Below are 15976 nucleotides of genomic sequence, written 5' to 3'. Positions count from 1 at the left end.
GCTCCAAATGAGCATCATGAGCCACTGGGATACAGGAGGAAAAGACTAGCTTTGTTAGTATTTATTTTTATCTCATCCTTTTAACATTTCTGTTTTTGAATGTTTAAAATGTATATAACATTAGGACAATAATAGTATGTTATATCACCTGCAAAGTTGTATGTATATGGAGTATATGCTCAAAAAGTCTTTACTAATGGGAAATCTGATCAAAAAGCTTTCAGTCCACTGGCCTAGCAGCCAGGAGATACAGCTGGCATCTCTTGCTGTGACACCCATGAGAGCTGAAGAGGACCTTAGGAAAAGGATCAACATGCACACTTGGGACTACTGTGTCTAGTCTCTCTTCCCTGCAAATAATCAATCTGCTATGCCACTGCCAGCCCCTCACAGTGCTGCTAGATACAGGACATCAGACACGACTGGATGAGTTACTGACCTCTCTGCAAGCCGCAGTGATCTCTGCCCCACACATGCATTCTGTGAGGACTGGCCGGTATGTGCGCTGTCTGCAGAAGCACACACAGACTCTCTGGCACAGCGTATGAAGCCCTCCATGGGGGTCCCTTCTCATCCTGACCAAGGCCTACTCACCCTTAAGGCCCTGCTCAAAGGACCCTTCTCTGCAAAGCTTCCCTCCACCTCAGACTTGAATGTGGAAAAGTCACCAGCAGTTTCGAGCAAACCCAGAGCCACCTACCTCCTGCCGGAACTCCACTGCTTCCCGCCCATCCTCCTCCTTGGTCTTCACCAGTGACATCTTGACCCAGGTGCGGAAGCCCCCAGAGAACTTCCAGCTGGAATAGGCACTCTCACAGGCCTGCATGAAGCCTACCCTGTTTGGGCTTGGAGGAAGGAAGGAGAAGGAAGATTCACGTCAATCCGGGTCTGGCAGCAGGAGTCGAAGCCCCCACTGCAAGCTGGTTTCCTTGCTGGCACAACCAGGATGCTGCCCACTCCCTGCCTCCTCTCCAAACTGTGGTTGCCTCAGCAGGGCTGTCAGTCACCAGCAAAAGCAAGGCCCATCCCAGTTTTCTCTCCGTTTGGTTTCCAAATGGAGGGGGGGAGTTGTCACTGGCCTCAAGGCAGGAACATGATCCCTGAAGCTCCCAATGGGAGAAATCCTCCTCCCTCCTCCCATCATTCCTATCTACTGCTACCAAAGCTGTCGGCAATGAAGTTGGCAGAAGCTCCTCAGAACATGGCGCTCACGGCTCCTCAGAGAACTCTGGACTTGAGCAGAGCCTGAGGAAGCCCTCACTGGCCTGTCAGCTCCCTCTGGAAAGCCCAAAGAGGGGAAGAGGGTTCCTTGGGGAGCTCTCAGGCAGGTGGGACACCTACAGCATCAGCCCCAAGACAGTGCAGATGCAGCAAAATCAAAGCGAACATAAAAACAAGTAAAAACTGCAGCAGCGTCCTGAGGAAGCTCACAAAAGGAGTGTGGAGTGGGGGCGGGATCCCGGGGAAAGTCTTCCAGGAGGAAGGCAAGATGGCCAGCTTGAAGCAGGGAAGGGAGGAATTCTAGGTGGCAGAAAGGGGGAAAAATGCTAAGGCAGAGGCTCTGGGGTGGAAGAACAAAGCAGTAGTGGTGTGGAATGGAGGCAGCTCGCTGCATGTCCAGCTGGGGAGCAGCCTCCCTGCCTTGGTAGCTGCCTCCCCGCTTGCTCTGAATGGAGCCTCTGTGCTCAGCAGGACCAGGAACTGAGTCTCTCTCAGCTCAGGCACATGAAGAAAATTCTCCTGCCCTCTAGGCTCCACGGTGTGACCCCAAAGCAGTGTGTGTGGAGCAGACAGGAACTTTCTGATGGTCAGGGGACATTCATTACTGTAAATCAAAGACTAAGAGAGGTGGCGGAGCTTCCATCATCATACTAGAGATGCAGTAGACCCTTAAACAACACAGGTTTGAGCTGGGCGGGTCCATTCACACATGTATTTTCTTCCGCCTCCGCCACTCCTGAAACAGCAAGACCAACTCCCGTCCTCCTCAGCCCACTCAACATGAAGGCGACGAGGATTAAGGCCTTTACAATGATCACTTCCACTTAATGAATAGTAAGTATATTTTCTCTTCCTTATTTTTATTTATTTATTTATTTATTTATTTTTTTGAGATGGAGTCTCACTCTGTTGCCCAGGCTGGAGTGCAGTGGCGCAATCTAGGCTCACTGCAACCTCTGCCTCCTGGGTTCAATCGATTCTCCTGCCTCAGCCTCCTGAGTAGCTGGGACTATGGGTGCATGCTACCACACCCAGCTAATTTTTTGTATTTTTAGTAGAGATGGGGTTTCACCATGTTAGCCAGGATGGTCTCGATCTCCTGACCCTGTGATCCGCCCACCTCGGCCTCCCAAAGTGCTAGGATTACAGGTGTGAGCCACCACACCTGGCCATGATTTTCTTAATAACATTTTCTTTTCTCTAGTTTACTTTATAAGAATATAGTCTATGATACATATAACCACAAAATATGTGTGGTTTATGTTATTGGTAAGGCTTCTGTCAATAGTGGGCTGTTAGTAGTTAAGTTTTGGGGGAGTCAAAAGTTATCCACAAATTTTTGGCTGCACAGGCAGGAGTGGTTAAGTTTGGTCACCCCAAACCCCAAGTTGTTCAAGGGCCAACTGTATTTCAGGCAAACACACACTGAGCCCTAGGGGCAAGACGTGGGTCCTGTGCACACTGGAGGGGTGGGGAGTGGAACCAAAGAAACACATAAGAACTTGCCCTCAAGAGGACTTACAAATCAAAGGTAACTTCCCCTACTCCTCAGCAGCCCCAGGCAATGGCGAGACCAAATGATCTCTCCAGAACCAGTCAGCACTATGTGCAGGGACAGCCAGCGTGCTCCTCCACACCAGCTTCGCTTAACTTTGTGATAAGATGTTGAGTGGATCGGCTGAGCTCATGAGGTCCCTTCCTGGGCCAATGGGTCATCTGGGAATGTCCCTTCCCTTCCCTGCCCTCAGCCCTCCATCTCTAGCCCAGGGATGTACATGGCTGGAATGAGATAAAAAGTAGACAGTAAGCCCACTGTGAACTCTAAAAGGCCACCTTTGCAGGAACTCCTGGAAAGAAGAGAAGAGGAGGTAATCAATGGCGCTGAAGTCCTCACTACTCTTGTTCAGGCGGAACTGGAGGAAGACCAGCTCCCGCTTTTTCACTTCCCGGGGCCCCTGGACAATCAGGGCAGATTTCTGCAGAGAGACAAAGGACAGAGTCTCAGTCCTGGGAGAGCACACAGAGGCCTCTGGGTCTGAGGGCAGAAGCACTGACTGGAAAACCCATAGCTCCTCGCCCAGTGGTCTCCAAAGGGACCACTAGCCAGACCCTCCTGTTCAGGCGAGAACAGGCCCGGGCTGGGACTCATGCTCATTCCTGGGGAGCTTCCCCCACACAATGCCTGACCAGAGCTGAATGCAGCTCATTCTCTGTCCACTTTTCTCATTGGTTGAGTTACGGAAGCCCTTAATTTAGCAAAGATGTTCACTTTCATCTGTTACGTGTGCCAATCTTTTCTTCCAGTCTGTCATTTTTCTTTTAACTTTGTTTCCAATGTCACTTGTCCTATGGAAACTTTAAATTTAATGTAGTGAAACCTATGAACCTTTTTTTCTAAAGTTAATCTATAAATTCAGTTTCCATCACAGTTATAAGTCCCAATGAATTTTTTTTGTGGAACTAAGCAAGCTAGTTTTAAAGCATACTTAGAAGAACACATGTTCAAAAATAACCAAGACAAGTTTGGGGATGGGGAAGACTGGTAGGGAAGGCACTATAGGGAAACTTACAAACCTATAAACCATAAAGAAACCTTTTCTTTATGGCTTTGGGTTTTGCTTGCTGAGGAAAGCCAAAATTATATCAATATTCTCCTCTATTTCTTTATAGCATTTTTTAACCTTTTTTACATTTATATACTTTATATATCTGGCTTTAAGCTCTGCATATAGTGTGAAATAGGGCTCTAACTTCTACTTCCCAAACAACGCATAGAGACAGGTTTTAAAGCCTCTTCCCCTCCCTGCTTTATCCTATACTAAATTCAATATAGAACCAACATCTGTGTCTGCTCCCGGCCCTAACAGAGCCCACACATTTGTCTGTCTCTGTCCAGTACTATGCTGCTTTGATTCCTGTGGTTTTCCCCTGTTCCCAGATCTGGGCCGGTGCCCTCCCCACTAGTCTTCCCCATCCCCAAACTTGTCTTGGTTATTTTTGAACACGTGTTCCCCTAAGTAAGCTTTAAAACTAGCTTGCTTAGTTCCACAAAAAATATCCATTGGGACTTTTAACTGTGATGGAAACTGAATTTGTAGATTAACTTTAGAAAAAAATGTCTTTTACATCAACTTATATGGAATTCCACACTGACTATTAATATTGCCACTTCTGGTCTTCGTTGCATTTTCCAAAGACAGCTTTGTCCATCTTACTTATTTTTCAACCTTTCTGTGCCATTTCGTTTTCAGTATGCAACAGAGAGCACTGTCCCTGGTTTCTATTATCCATTTCTTCCTTTAGTACTAGAACGGCTTTCCCAACACAGGTTTCAGCAGAATCCACTCCCCCTGCTGGAGCCTCATCTCTGCCCTCAAATGTAGCCATGTGATGAAGTTCCTAACGTGTGGAAGAAAAGGGGACTCATTCAACTCCATGCCATTTCCTAAAAAGGGAACTGCTTGCCCTCCACTTCTCACCTTCCCAGGCTTGGGCATGTGCGCGCGCGCGCACACACACACACACACACACACACTGCCCACATGGACCAGAACAATGCCCAGGGGACAGCACAGTGACAAGACAAAAGTCATGGCTGGACCATCCTATGAGGCAGCACTGGCCACTATGCCACACAGCCTGCATGCCAGGACTGTTCTCAAAGAGAGGAGGAGACTTCTCCCTCATCTCAGCCACCGTATTTGCAGGTTTTGTTTTTATTCGGTAGCTTAGCTTATACTCTGACTAATACACAATTTGTTAACTGACACTGGAATGTTTCATGGTTACAAAAAAATCTAAAAATGAGGCATCAGCCAAACATTTGGGCGGTGGGAAAATGGCGGGCAGTAAGGAAATAGATAAGGATCCTGCAGGCTGGAAAGGTGGCAAACCTTATTGTGCCGGACAGAGCATTTGGTAAAAAATAACTACCATTAAATTGAGAGAATGAAAGAAAGCACCAGAAAATCACAAAATTCCGAAGATTTTACAAATATAACAGGATGAGACCCTCAACTAGGGTCACTTTCACATGGACTTGATTAGATGCGAACAGCCAGAAGCCTACATGTTTCTGAAATCTCACTGCAAACAAAGGCAATGGGAGGAGGAGGCGGGTAAGAAGCCACCCTCCCAGTTTGTGATTGTTTAGCCCTAAAGCCGCTCACACAATCAGGAAGTGAGTGGCACAAGCTGTGCAGCCACCAGGGAGGGCGTATTTTCTAATATCCACTTCAGATATGGCCACAGAGCATTACCACCAAGGCAGAAGTTCCAGGGACAAGGCCAGAGCACATAGGAGTCTCTTTCTGAGGGCAGCAACAGGTTCAAACCAAGGAGCTTACTTCACGCCAAGAAGGCATCTCACCGGTCCCACCCCGCAGGGTTCCAGCACTGCTGCAGAGCAGAGCTGCGGGCCCTTCCCCTTCGTCCTTTTACAAACGGGAGCTCTACTGCTCTCATCGTGTTCTTCCTCCACTGCTATATGCTGGTTTGGGTAGGAAACTTGGTGGATAGGGAGGAGATAACTTCTCTGTTTATAGCTTGTGGACTTCAAGGAATTGATGGAGGAGACGAACCATCACTCAGAGCCGGGGGCTAGTAGCTGTATTCAACTTCATTTCCATAAAAACAACTCTCTCTTTGTGCCCTTATTTCAAGGGTTTTTACACTATTTAGTCAAATCATGCAACTATTGTAACAAGTGCAACTGGCCTACACGGGTTTGGAATTGACCCTCACTAACTCCTCGTAAGCGTACCCTTCAACTGGGGGAGGAGAAGAGGGCATCCAGAGAACAGGCACTTGGTGGGCCGGAAGCAGCCACGAGTGTTCATTAGCGTGTTTTACAGAGGGATGAAGGGAGTTGGGAATCCAGACAGAGAGCTTCTATTATACATATAACTCCACATTGGAATTGTTTAAAAGTTGTTTTCCTTTTTGTTTTAATTAGCTTCCATTTCCCTATTCTAGAGTCCATTCTATTTGTTCATCTTGGTCTTTTTCTGTCATTGGTTTCATGCAAATGTCTAGTGACCATTAATTCTCCATTCTTATTTATGAATGAAGGATTAGGTTGACTAGTATAGGTCTGGGTTTTGATTTCTTCCAAAGTAGTAAACTTCTGTTTCTCTAATAGGCCTCTCCCTTGCATGGGAAAGCTAAGTATGCTCTGTGGAAGCACACTGAGTATGCCAGTGTGTTTTACTCTGGAAAGAGTCATTTCCGTTAGTTCTTTCTCCTTTTCCATTGTAGAAGTCTGCTGTTTCCTATGCCTAAGCAAAGAATCTTCCCTTAGCTTCTGTAGAGAATGGTTCCAGGGTCTTTTACCCAGAAGCAACCATCCCCAGCGGCTCTGCATACCTGGGGAGGGTATAGGGTGTGTCTGGCCCAGCCAACAGGCAGTCCAGTGATGACTACCCTGCTTTCTAACAGTGCTGATTCCAAGCTGGGGGTTTGGCAGGAAAGCTTGTACCTCTCCAGCAGGTCTCTCCTGCATCTGTTTTGGGTTAGGGGTTTTTCTCTATTTTGTTTGCTCCACCAATCTGGCCCAAGCTGTTTTTTATACTTTATACCAGTTCCTCAAAATGTCTGGTCCACTGGTGATACCCTTTCTTTATGTGCAAAGCTATTATTGATGTTCTAGTCTGTTTTATCTCGTTCCTTACAGAATCATTTCGGCAGAATTTTAGGAGGGGGACTAGCGCACACGTACTAACAAAAAAATATTAGTGCGATTCTTTCATCTTAAAACCCACTAACAGTTCCCTGTTACCCAAGGGAGCAAGTGTGGCGCTACAGCACGATACATGTTCTTTTCTCATCTGGCCATTACTCTGTCCACAGCTTCATCAGCCATCAGTCTTCCAGGGCTCCTGACCCTATGAAACATCTCCCCACCAACTGCAATTGTGCCCAGAGGCACAAGTACAACATGTCGTCTCTTCCCTTTAGGTCATGATGCAATTTCCTCTGCCTAGAAAACCTTTCCTTCCCAATTTCATCTGGAAAACTTAATTGTAGCCCCTTTCAATCCTTTCTGAAGCAAGGAGATGAGATGTAAATCAATACAAAACGCCTACCCTGCCTTTGAAACCCTGTGCGGTGCCATTCCTCCAGGGCACTCCGAATCCCATCCCTTAGTCATCCTTCCCAGCCGTGCTGTTGCACATGACAACACGGCCAGCCCAGGGCCCAGGAGTTGTTGTCCCCATACTGGCACTCCTTTATGCTGGCATATTTATTTCAAACTACGGATTCCCAGGCCTCACCTAAGGAATTATAATTCAGTTGGCTTCACATGGAACCTGGAAATTTGTATTTTCAAAAAGTATTCTGGCAATTCTGTCAAGCGGTCAGGTATGGGACCCACTTTGCTATATCCCACCAGCCCCACCCTTTAGCCCTGTCATTCTTCCATCGGGGACAGGGTCTCACCGCACTGTCAGGAATCCCTGAGCATTACTCAGCAAAGGCTGGAGGCCTCACTGTCCTCCCTGAATGCAAACGAGCCAACCACAGCCAAGTGTCCACGTGGCACAGCCGCATGTCTACTTGGGGACCAAGGCCCCACACTGAGTGAGTGGGAGAAGGGGTGCGGGGCTAACGGAGCAGCTGCCCAGACCCAGCTCAGGCAGACAGGAATTACCACAGTCTGATTGGAGAAGGGGTCCGTGTAGTTGATCCTCTGGGTGGTGCAATTCATGTCACCCCGGCTGGCCAGGGCTTGTCAGAGGAGGAATGACCTCATAATGGTGCTTACAGCTGAGCAACTGGGCCTGACCGGGATACAGGGCAATACCTGGGGGCACAAACAGGAAAAGCAAGTGTCAGAAATCACAGTCCTGACCACATCCCTGAAATCATCTCACATCTACCAACAACCTATGCTCTGGACTCCCTGGATGACTACAAGGAAGGGAGAAGAAAAGGGTTTCAGAGGGTAAGGAGCCACATCCCCTGGCATCAGAAAGCCCCGCTCTAGCAGAGGGCACAAGCCCCTCCTCAGTAAGCCCCTGGCCAACCTGGGATCCAGCCAGGATTGACTCCTGCTTCTCCTCATCCCTGCCCTCTGGCCCCAGCCAAGTTAGTCTCATCCTCTCCAGAGAAGCCCTCTGCCTCCCTAGACACCCCCCTCCTCTGCTGATCCCCATCCCAAAGACACTCTCTTCCCATCTATGTGCTTTTCAAGGCCCAGCTCAAATCCTACCTCTCTGCCAAGCTTTCCCTGACCCCTCTAGTAGCCTGCAATAGCTACTCTAGGCTCTGTTCATTTCTCTCCTCAGCACGTACCACACTCCCAACAGCAGCTCTTTGGGTGTAGACGCTATACCTAGACTATGCTTGGTTGGACTCCTCTGCCCTGCCCATAGTGCCACAAATACCCTGATGCCCACATCAAAACCCGGTCCCCCTCAGAGCCGCACTCCACACCCTCCGAGGGAGTGTCTCTTGACTCAGCTCCGCTGTGCCATCCCTCTGGGCCAACACCCACCTGCAGAATCGCTGGGAGGCTCTAAGCTGTGGAATTCCTCGGAACTCATTTTGTCTCTTAGACTGGGAGCCCCAAGTGTGCGAGTCACATCCCAAGAGTCCCTCCCTCTTCCCAGCCCAGGCACCTCTACGGACAGTAGCTGTCCAGCCTCAAGGGCGGCAATGCTAAGACGGCAGCACACGGTATCAGAGACAGACTTCAGAGAGACTAAGAGACCAGACAGAGAAAGTAAAACCTACAGATAAAGAAGACTCAAGCAGACACACAGAGAAGAGGGACAAACACAAGACAGGAAGAGATGGGCAGAGGAGCCATGACCAGCACAACTGACTCTGCTGGAGGCTGGCAGGAAGCCCCAGAGAGAGGGCACCTGGACTCTGACTCTGTCATGTGAGCAGGCCCTCCCGCAGGTCACTCAGGGGCATCTGTGGACAGAGCAGGTGGCACACACTGGGTAGACAGGGCCAAAGTCACACAGCTCATGTCTCCTCATTTACTCTACAGCCCCCAGAGCATCCAGTGCCAGCCTGTAGCCCAGAGCAGACAGCCTGCTCTGTAGCAGAGCAGACTCCCACTCAGGGACCAGACACCCCAGTGGGACAGGTATACCCAGTGTGGCCTGGGAGTCCCTCTCCAGGCAGGGTTCCTGTCTACCTTGAATGGTCTCACCTCCCCTATCACCCTCCCCACCCCACAGTCCAGCCTTGATTCCTGCTTCTCCTCATCCCTGCCCTCTGGCCCCAGCCAAGTTAGTCTCATCCTCTCCAGAGAAGCCCTCTGCCTCCCTAGACACCCCCTCGCTCTGCTGATCCCCATCCCAAAGACACTCTCTTCCCATCTATGTGCTTTTCAAGGCCCAGCTCAAATCCTACCTCTCTGCCAAGCTTTCCCTGACCCCTCTAGTAGCCTGCAATAGCTACTCTAGGCTCTGTTCATTTCTCTCCTCAGCACGTACCACACTCCCAACAGCAGCTCTTTGGGTGTAGACGCTATACCTAGACTATGCTTGGTTGGACTCCTCTGCCCTGCCCATAGTGCCACAAATACAATGGCAGCTCAGGGAGTATCTGCCAGCCGACACCCTAGATCTGGGGCCCGGATGCCTGGCCCAGGGGCAGGCTCTACCTGGGGCATCATAGCGATCCACTTCCTTGTAAGACACAGACATGACAGGGTGCTTGAGTTTCTCACGAAAGTCTGTGATGGTCTGGTAGACCAGGAAGACGGCCACAGCCATGAGCAGCAGGTAGATGAAGATGAGCAGGACCGAGAAGACGTTCTTCAGGCAGGCCTTGCTGAAGCGGATGCTGCTGGAGGCAGACTCGCTGTCCAGGCCTGACAACAACAAAACACCACGTGACCCAGGACACAGGGACAAGGTACAGCCAGAGATGGTCAGCAACCTCCAGGCCCTTGCCTACCTCACCAAGGAGGTGAGGTCACCTGCACGCCCAACCTTTCCACCTCACCCCACAAATCCTAACAAAGGGCACCTGTAAACATTTACTACACAGCTTCTCTGCCAGGCAGAGGACACCAAGCTGAAGGAGACTTATTCATTGTCTTTAAGGAGTTTACTCTCAAAAGAAAAAAGATAAAAGATAAAAAAATAATAAAAATTTTAAAAGAACAAGCAAAAAACAAACAGAACAGAAAAAAGGAGTTTACTCTCTAGAGAGATAGGCAGTTACAATCCAACAGCCTACCTCTCTGGCCTTATCCCTCACCACTCCACTTCCCCAATTCTCCCAGCTCCAGCTCCACCTCTCCTCATCGACTTTCTGTTCTTCTGGCATGCCCTGCTCAACCCGGGAGCCTCTCACATTTACCATTCCCTCTGCTTGATTTTCTTTTCTTCCACAGCTGACACCTCACTCATCCTAAGCCCCGAAAGCTTTTTGCTTGGCATCTGGCTTCCAACAGTGACAGAGTAGCTTGGTCATGCTATCCTTCCACAGAAGCATTTTAATTTAGAAAGACATTTGATAGGCCAGGCGCAATGGCTCACGCCTGTAATCCCAACACTTTGGAGGCCGAGGCGGGTGGATCACCTGAGGTCAGGAGTTCGAGACCAACCTGACCAACACGGTGAAACCCCGTCTCTACTAAAAATACAAAATTAGCTGAGCATGGTGGCACATGCCTGTAATCCCAGCTACTCAAGAGGCTGAGGTAGTAGAATCGCTTGAACCCAGGAGGCGGAGGTTGCAGTGAGCCAAGATCGTGCCATTGCACTCTAGCCTGGGCAACAAGAGTGAAACTCTGTCTCAAAAAAAAAAAAAAAAAGAAAGAAAGAAAGACATTTTCTTGAAAAAGCCTCTCCTGACCCCTAACCTTTATTTGGGCACCTCTTCCTGAATGTCCCCTACTTCATCACTCTGCAATGTCATGTCTATACATCTTTTCTCCCCCTAGGCTGTGAGTTTCATGAGGGCAGGGATGGGGCCAGTCTTATCCATAACTGAATCCTTAGCCCTTCATGCTATGCCTGGAACATTCTGCATTTACATGGTGACTGATTAAACACGTCCTGATGCCATTGGTACAACACAACTCTGTCTCCCCTACCTCCCTCACAAAATCCTGAGACTAGAAGCTAGATTAATCTCTGTTATGGGCAAAACTGTATACCCTCAAATTCAGGTTGAAGCCCTAACCCTCAGTGTGACTATACTTAGAGACAGGGCCTTCATGGATATAATTAAGGTTAAATGTGGCCATAAGGATGAGGCCTGATCCAATAGGACCAGAATCCTTATAAGAGGAGGAGACACTAGGAGCACAAGCACACAGGAAAAAAGTTCATATGAGGACACAATGAGAAGGCAGCTGTCTGCAAGCCAAAGAGAGAGGCCTCACCAGAAATCAACCCTGCTGGCACCTTGATATTGGACTTCTCGCTTCCAGAACTGTGAGAAATAAATTTCTATTGTTTATGCCACTCATCTGTGGCATTTTGTTACAGCAGTCCGAGCTGACTAAGATACTCCCACAGGGTTCCCCGTGCCCTCTCTGCTCCTCAGCTGAAAATGGAGCTCCCTGAGAAGAAGCCCTATTTCCTCCACAGCCCAGGTTTGCACAAGGCTGAGAACAAGGGAAGCGTCTGAACATAGGCCCCAAAAGGTATCTGCTTGGCATCTGGCTTCCAACAGTGACAGAGTAGCAGTGTCACATCACCCTTCCACAGAAAACAATTATAAACTTTGGACAACATATTTTAAATTATTTGAAGGCACTAGGAGAATGATCAAAAGCAGGCAGAAATTGAAAGAGAGGCTACCCTTGAAAAAGAACAACTCTACTTGGTGAGATTTATACATCTGTAGCTTTTTGCCTAAGAATACATGCCAATCCCTATAAGGCATGGTTCAGAGTGACAGGGACAAAGTTCAGGGCTGGAAGGGCAGCCAGAACGTTCAGACTAAACCTTGAAAGGGAGGGAGCCACGTAGGGGGTGAAACTCCCAAATCGGCAACTAAATATATGTTCAGATCCTTGGCTGGAGAACCCAAGGGGGCCAGCAAAAAGTAACAACTGGAAATTGAAAGAACTGCATGGAGATTTCAACTACGGCTAATGCAGTGGAGATAGGAGTTTAGAGCTGAGCTTAAATCTTGCCATACTAACTATATGCCAAGAAAAAAAAATACCCTTCTGAAGATCATAACAGAATCCAGAATCTCTACATCATTCATAATGTCCAGTGTTCAATCAAAAATCACTAGACATTCTAAGATACAAGAAAATGTGACCTGTACTCAAGAAAAAAGCAATCTATAGAAACCAACACCAAGATGACCCAGTGTTGCAATTTAGCAGAGAGGAACTTTATGGCACTTAAAGGAAAATATCTGAATAAGGAATAAAGACAAGATCAATAGAGAAACAGAAACTAATAACAACAGCCAAATACATAGAATTTCAGTTTTGCAGGATGAAAAAGCATTGTGGAGATGTATGGTGGTGATGGTTGCACAGCAATATGAATGTGCTTAATATCACTGAGCTATATACATTTTAATGGGTAAGATGATGAGTTTTACATTATGTGTATCTAACCACTGTAAAAATGTTTCATTAAATTTAAAAACCAGATGGAAATTCCAGATCTGACAAGAAATAAAGTAAAAAGTTCACTGTATATTTTAATAGCAAAAGATGACAGAAAAAGAGTCAGCGAACTTGAAGTTAAATCAACAGAAACTATCCAATCTGAAGAAAATATTGAAGGGAAAAAAAAAAAAAACAAATGGAGCCTGGATAACTGTTACAGTATCTGGCAGTGTAATGACATGTAACTGGAGACAGAAAATAGGTCACAAAAAATATCTGAGGCCAGGCACGGTGGCTCACCCCTGTAATCCCAGCACTGTGGGAGGCTGAGGCAGGTGGATCACAAGGTCAAGAGATCGAAACCATCCTGGTCAACGTGGTGAAACCCTGTCTCTACTAAAAATATAAAAATTAGCTGGGCATGGTGGCATGCACCTGTAATCCCAGCTACTTGGGAGGCTGAGGCAGGAGAATCGCTTGAACGTGGGAGGCGGAGGTTGCAGTGAGTTGAGATCACACCATTGCACTCCAGCCTGGGAAACAAGAGCAAAACTCTATCTAAAAAAAAAAAAATTCTGAAAAAAACAATGGCCCAAAACCGTAAAAAGACATCAACTTACAGATCCAAGAAGCTCAATAAATGCCAACCAGGATAATTTAAAAAAATAATAAAAAAAAAAATTGCTGAGGCAAATCATAGTCAAACTGCTAATGTAAAGAAAAGAGAAAAATCTTGAAGGCAGTAAGGGAAAAAATATATATCTATATATCTATACATAGATATATATTACATATAGTGCACTGATACTAACGACAACCAATTTCTGAACAGAAATAATGGAGGCCAGAAGACAACAGAACATCTTCAAATGCTGAAAGAAAAAAAGTTTTTCGTCTACCAGTATAATTCTCTAACCAGCAAAACTTCAAAAATGAAGATGAAATAAAGATATTTTGAAACACAATGGCTGAGAGAATGCATCACTAGCAGACCTGCACTACAATGCATGCTAACAATAATTCTGAAAGCTAAAAGAAATTGACACTTAGATGGTAACTCTCAGATGTAAAGAGCAGGAAAATGTTAAATAAGTGAGTAAAACAAAAAGCTACTTTAAAAAAGGTTAAGACTGCCTATAGCAGAAACTACTCAACAATATTGTAAGGTTTATAACTTGCAATAAAGAAAAAACAGAGAAACAAACAAAAAAACCCAGCAAGACAAACAGAAAACAGCAAAATGGTAGTCAAATCCAGCCATATCAATAATTACATCAAATGTAAATGGACTAAACCATCCAATTAAAAAGCAGAGACTGTCAGTCTGGATTAACAACAAAACCCAACCATATGCTTTGATAGCAGATTTCAAATACAAAGACACAAAAGAGTATCTGCTCATAATTATTTCATTTTACTTTATTTAAAGCACAAAAGCAGGCGCAGCACAGAACCATCCAAGTCTCCTGGATTGGTAAAGACAAGGAAATAATTCATTCTTTACTTATACAAGATCAAGCACCAACTCTACATGCAAGATTTTGTACTAGGTGCTTCAGGGAGATACCAAATGAAGGACTGATGGTCTCTGATCCAAGTGCTACAGAATTCAGAAAGATGTAATGGTATAAAACATTAGGTTTCCTTCAACTGGAGGAAGAATGGGAAGCACAGGGAGAGGGGCAGTTATCAGCAAAGACTCTGTGGAGGAGGTCATGTTAGTTCTGCACCTAAACCACAAGGAGAATTTTAAGGAAGAAATAATTTGGTTTCCATTATTCATTTATTTTCTGACTGAAAGAGCAGATATACTGTGCAGTGGTTAAGAGCATGAGCTTTAGAGTCAGAGTTTTGAGCTCCAGCTGCAGCTTTGCTACTAACTACTCCATGATCCTAGACAAGTTACTCAGTGCTCTTAAAGCCTTACATTTTTATCATTTCCATTTTACAGGATTTTTGAGAGAAGTAAATGAGAGAATGTTGCAAAATGCATTACATAGTGCCTGCTCAATGGTAACAATTATTGGTACCAAAGAAAGAGAATGTACCCACTACCCTTCAAACAATGAAGTGCTCAATTATGAAAATAGCAAAAATAAAGATCATAGAACTATAATCTCTTTTGAAAAATAAATCTGAAAAGATATACGCTGAAAATAAAACGGAGGCAGGGCAGAATGTAGTGTCTTTCACATAGCAGGCATGTAATGTTTCCATGTTTGTCAAATGAATAAATAACCCAAATAATAGATGAACTAAGTCTTGCCATGCTAACTCAATCCGTCAGAGAACATTAGTGCAATCAAGCACGTGAAACTATAAACCAATGAATGTTCCTTGCTGTTTTTTGGCAAAATACTTTAGAAAGTTTTTACTTTACACAGGAATGCCAATTTCCAGAACTGTCTGTGAGGCCCCTTTAGGTTTTAAGGAATAAGTTACTGTGGGCAGTGGACTTTTACTCTACAGGTACAAGGATAAGTGAGAGCCCAGGAAACCCAATGGATAGCTGAGAGCTAAGCCACCAAGGTCCACAGCAGCTCTAGTTGTCCAAAAGGAATTAAAGCAATTCTTTCTCATCTCAGCTTCTTTTGTGTTTGATTACACTTTTGCCTCTACCTATTGCTAATAGACACTGTGTCAATTTCTGCTCTTTCATGCCTTTGCTCTCTGCCTTCTTTACATGTTTCTCTCATGACCCTGCTCCACTTTACTAAGTCCTCCATGAGTCTTGCATTCAAATTCTCCCCCAGAGAGTATCCTGTATAGGGTGTTCCACCAGATACCTCACAAGACACTGACCTCCTTCATGCCCAGCCTATAGATGGCCTCCCTTTGTTGGGTGCTGACCCCTGAGCAGTCAGCTGTAGCTGGGCTGCAGGGCCACAGGATCTATGCACAGGAACCTACCCATAGCTATTTAGCTTGGAAGGTAGAACCAACTCCCATGGTCCAAATGGGACCATGGGTATCCTTCAAAACCTGGTGGGTGAAAATATATCCACTGTCATGAGCTGCTCATAACTGCAGTGGCAATGAGTACCAGCCGACTACATTCTAATGGGGTTTGAAAAGATCACAAGATAAAACTGAAGGAACTCTGAAGTGACTGATTTGTTGCATAACATCTGAATCTAATTTTTAAGAGTTGATAGGGACCTAAAAGGCCATCTGGCCCAACTCTACTCTTGGTACAACAATCCAGAT

At 46.2% G+C, this 15976-nt stretch overlaps 1 protein-coding gene across 1 annotated transcript in view; it reads right to left on the bottom strand.

The window, feature by feature from the left end:
• Window positions 1–15976, bottom strand: part of PACC1 (proton activated chloride channel 1) — a 44081-nt gene that overhangs the window by 12758 nt on the left and 15347 nt on the right. The window contains 5 exon segments of the mRNA XM_007988503.2: window positions 701–845; window positions 3055–3197; window positions 7871–7933; window positions 7935–8023; window positions 9842–10051. Coding sequence (XP_007986694.1) covers window positions 701–845; window positions 3055–3197; window positions 7871–7933; window positions 7935–8023; window positions 9842–10051 — 650 coding nt within the window.

Source organism: Chlorocebus sabaeus, chromosome 25 (genome assembly GCF_047675955.1).
Source record: "Chlorocebus sabaeus isolate Y175 chromosome 25, mChlSab1.0.hap1, whole genome shotgun sequence".
Taxonomy (NCBI): Eukaryota; Metazoa; Chordata; class Mammalia; order Primates; family Cercopithecidae; genus Chlorocebus; species Chlorocebus sabaeus.
This window is presented reverse-complemented; position numbering and strand designations above follow the sequence as displayed.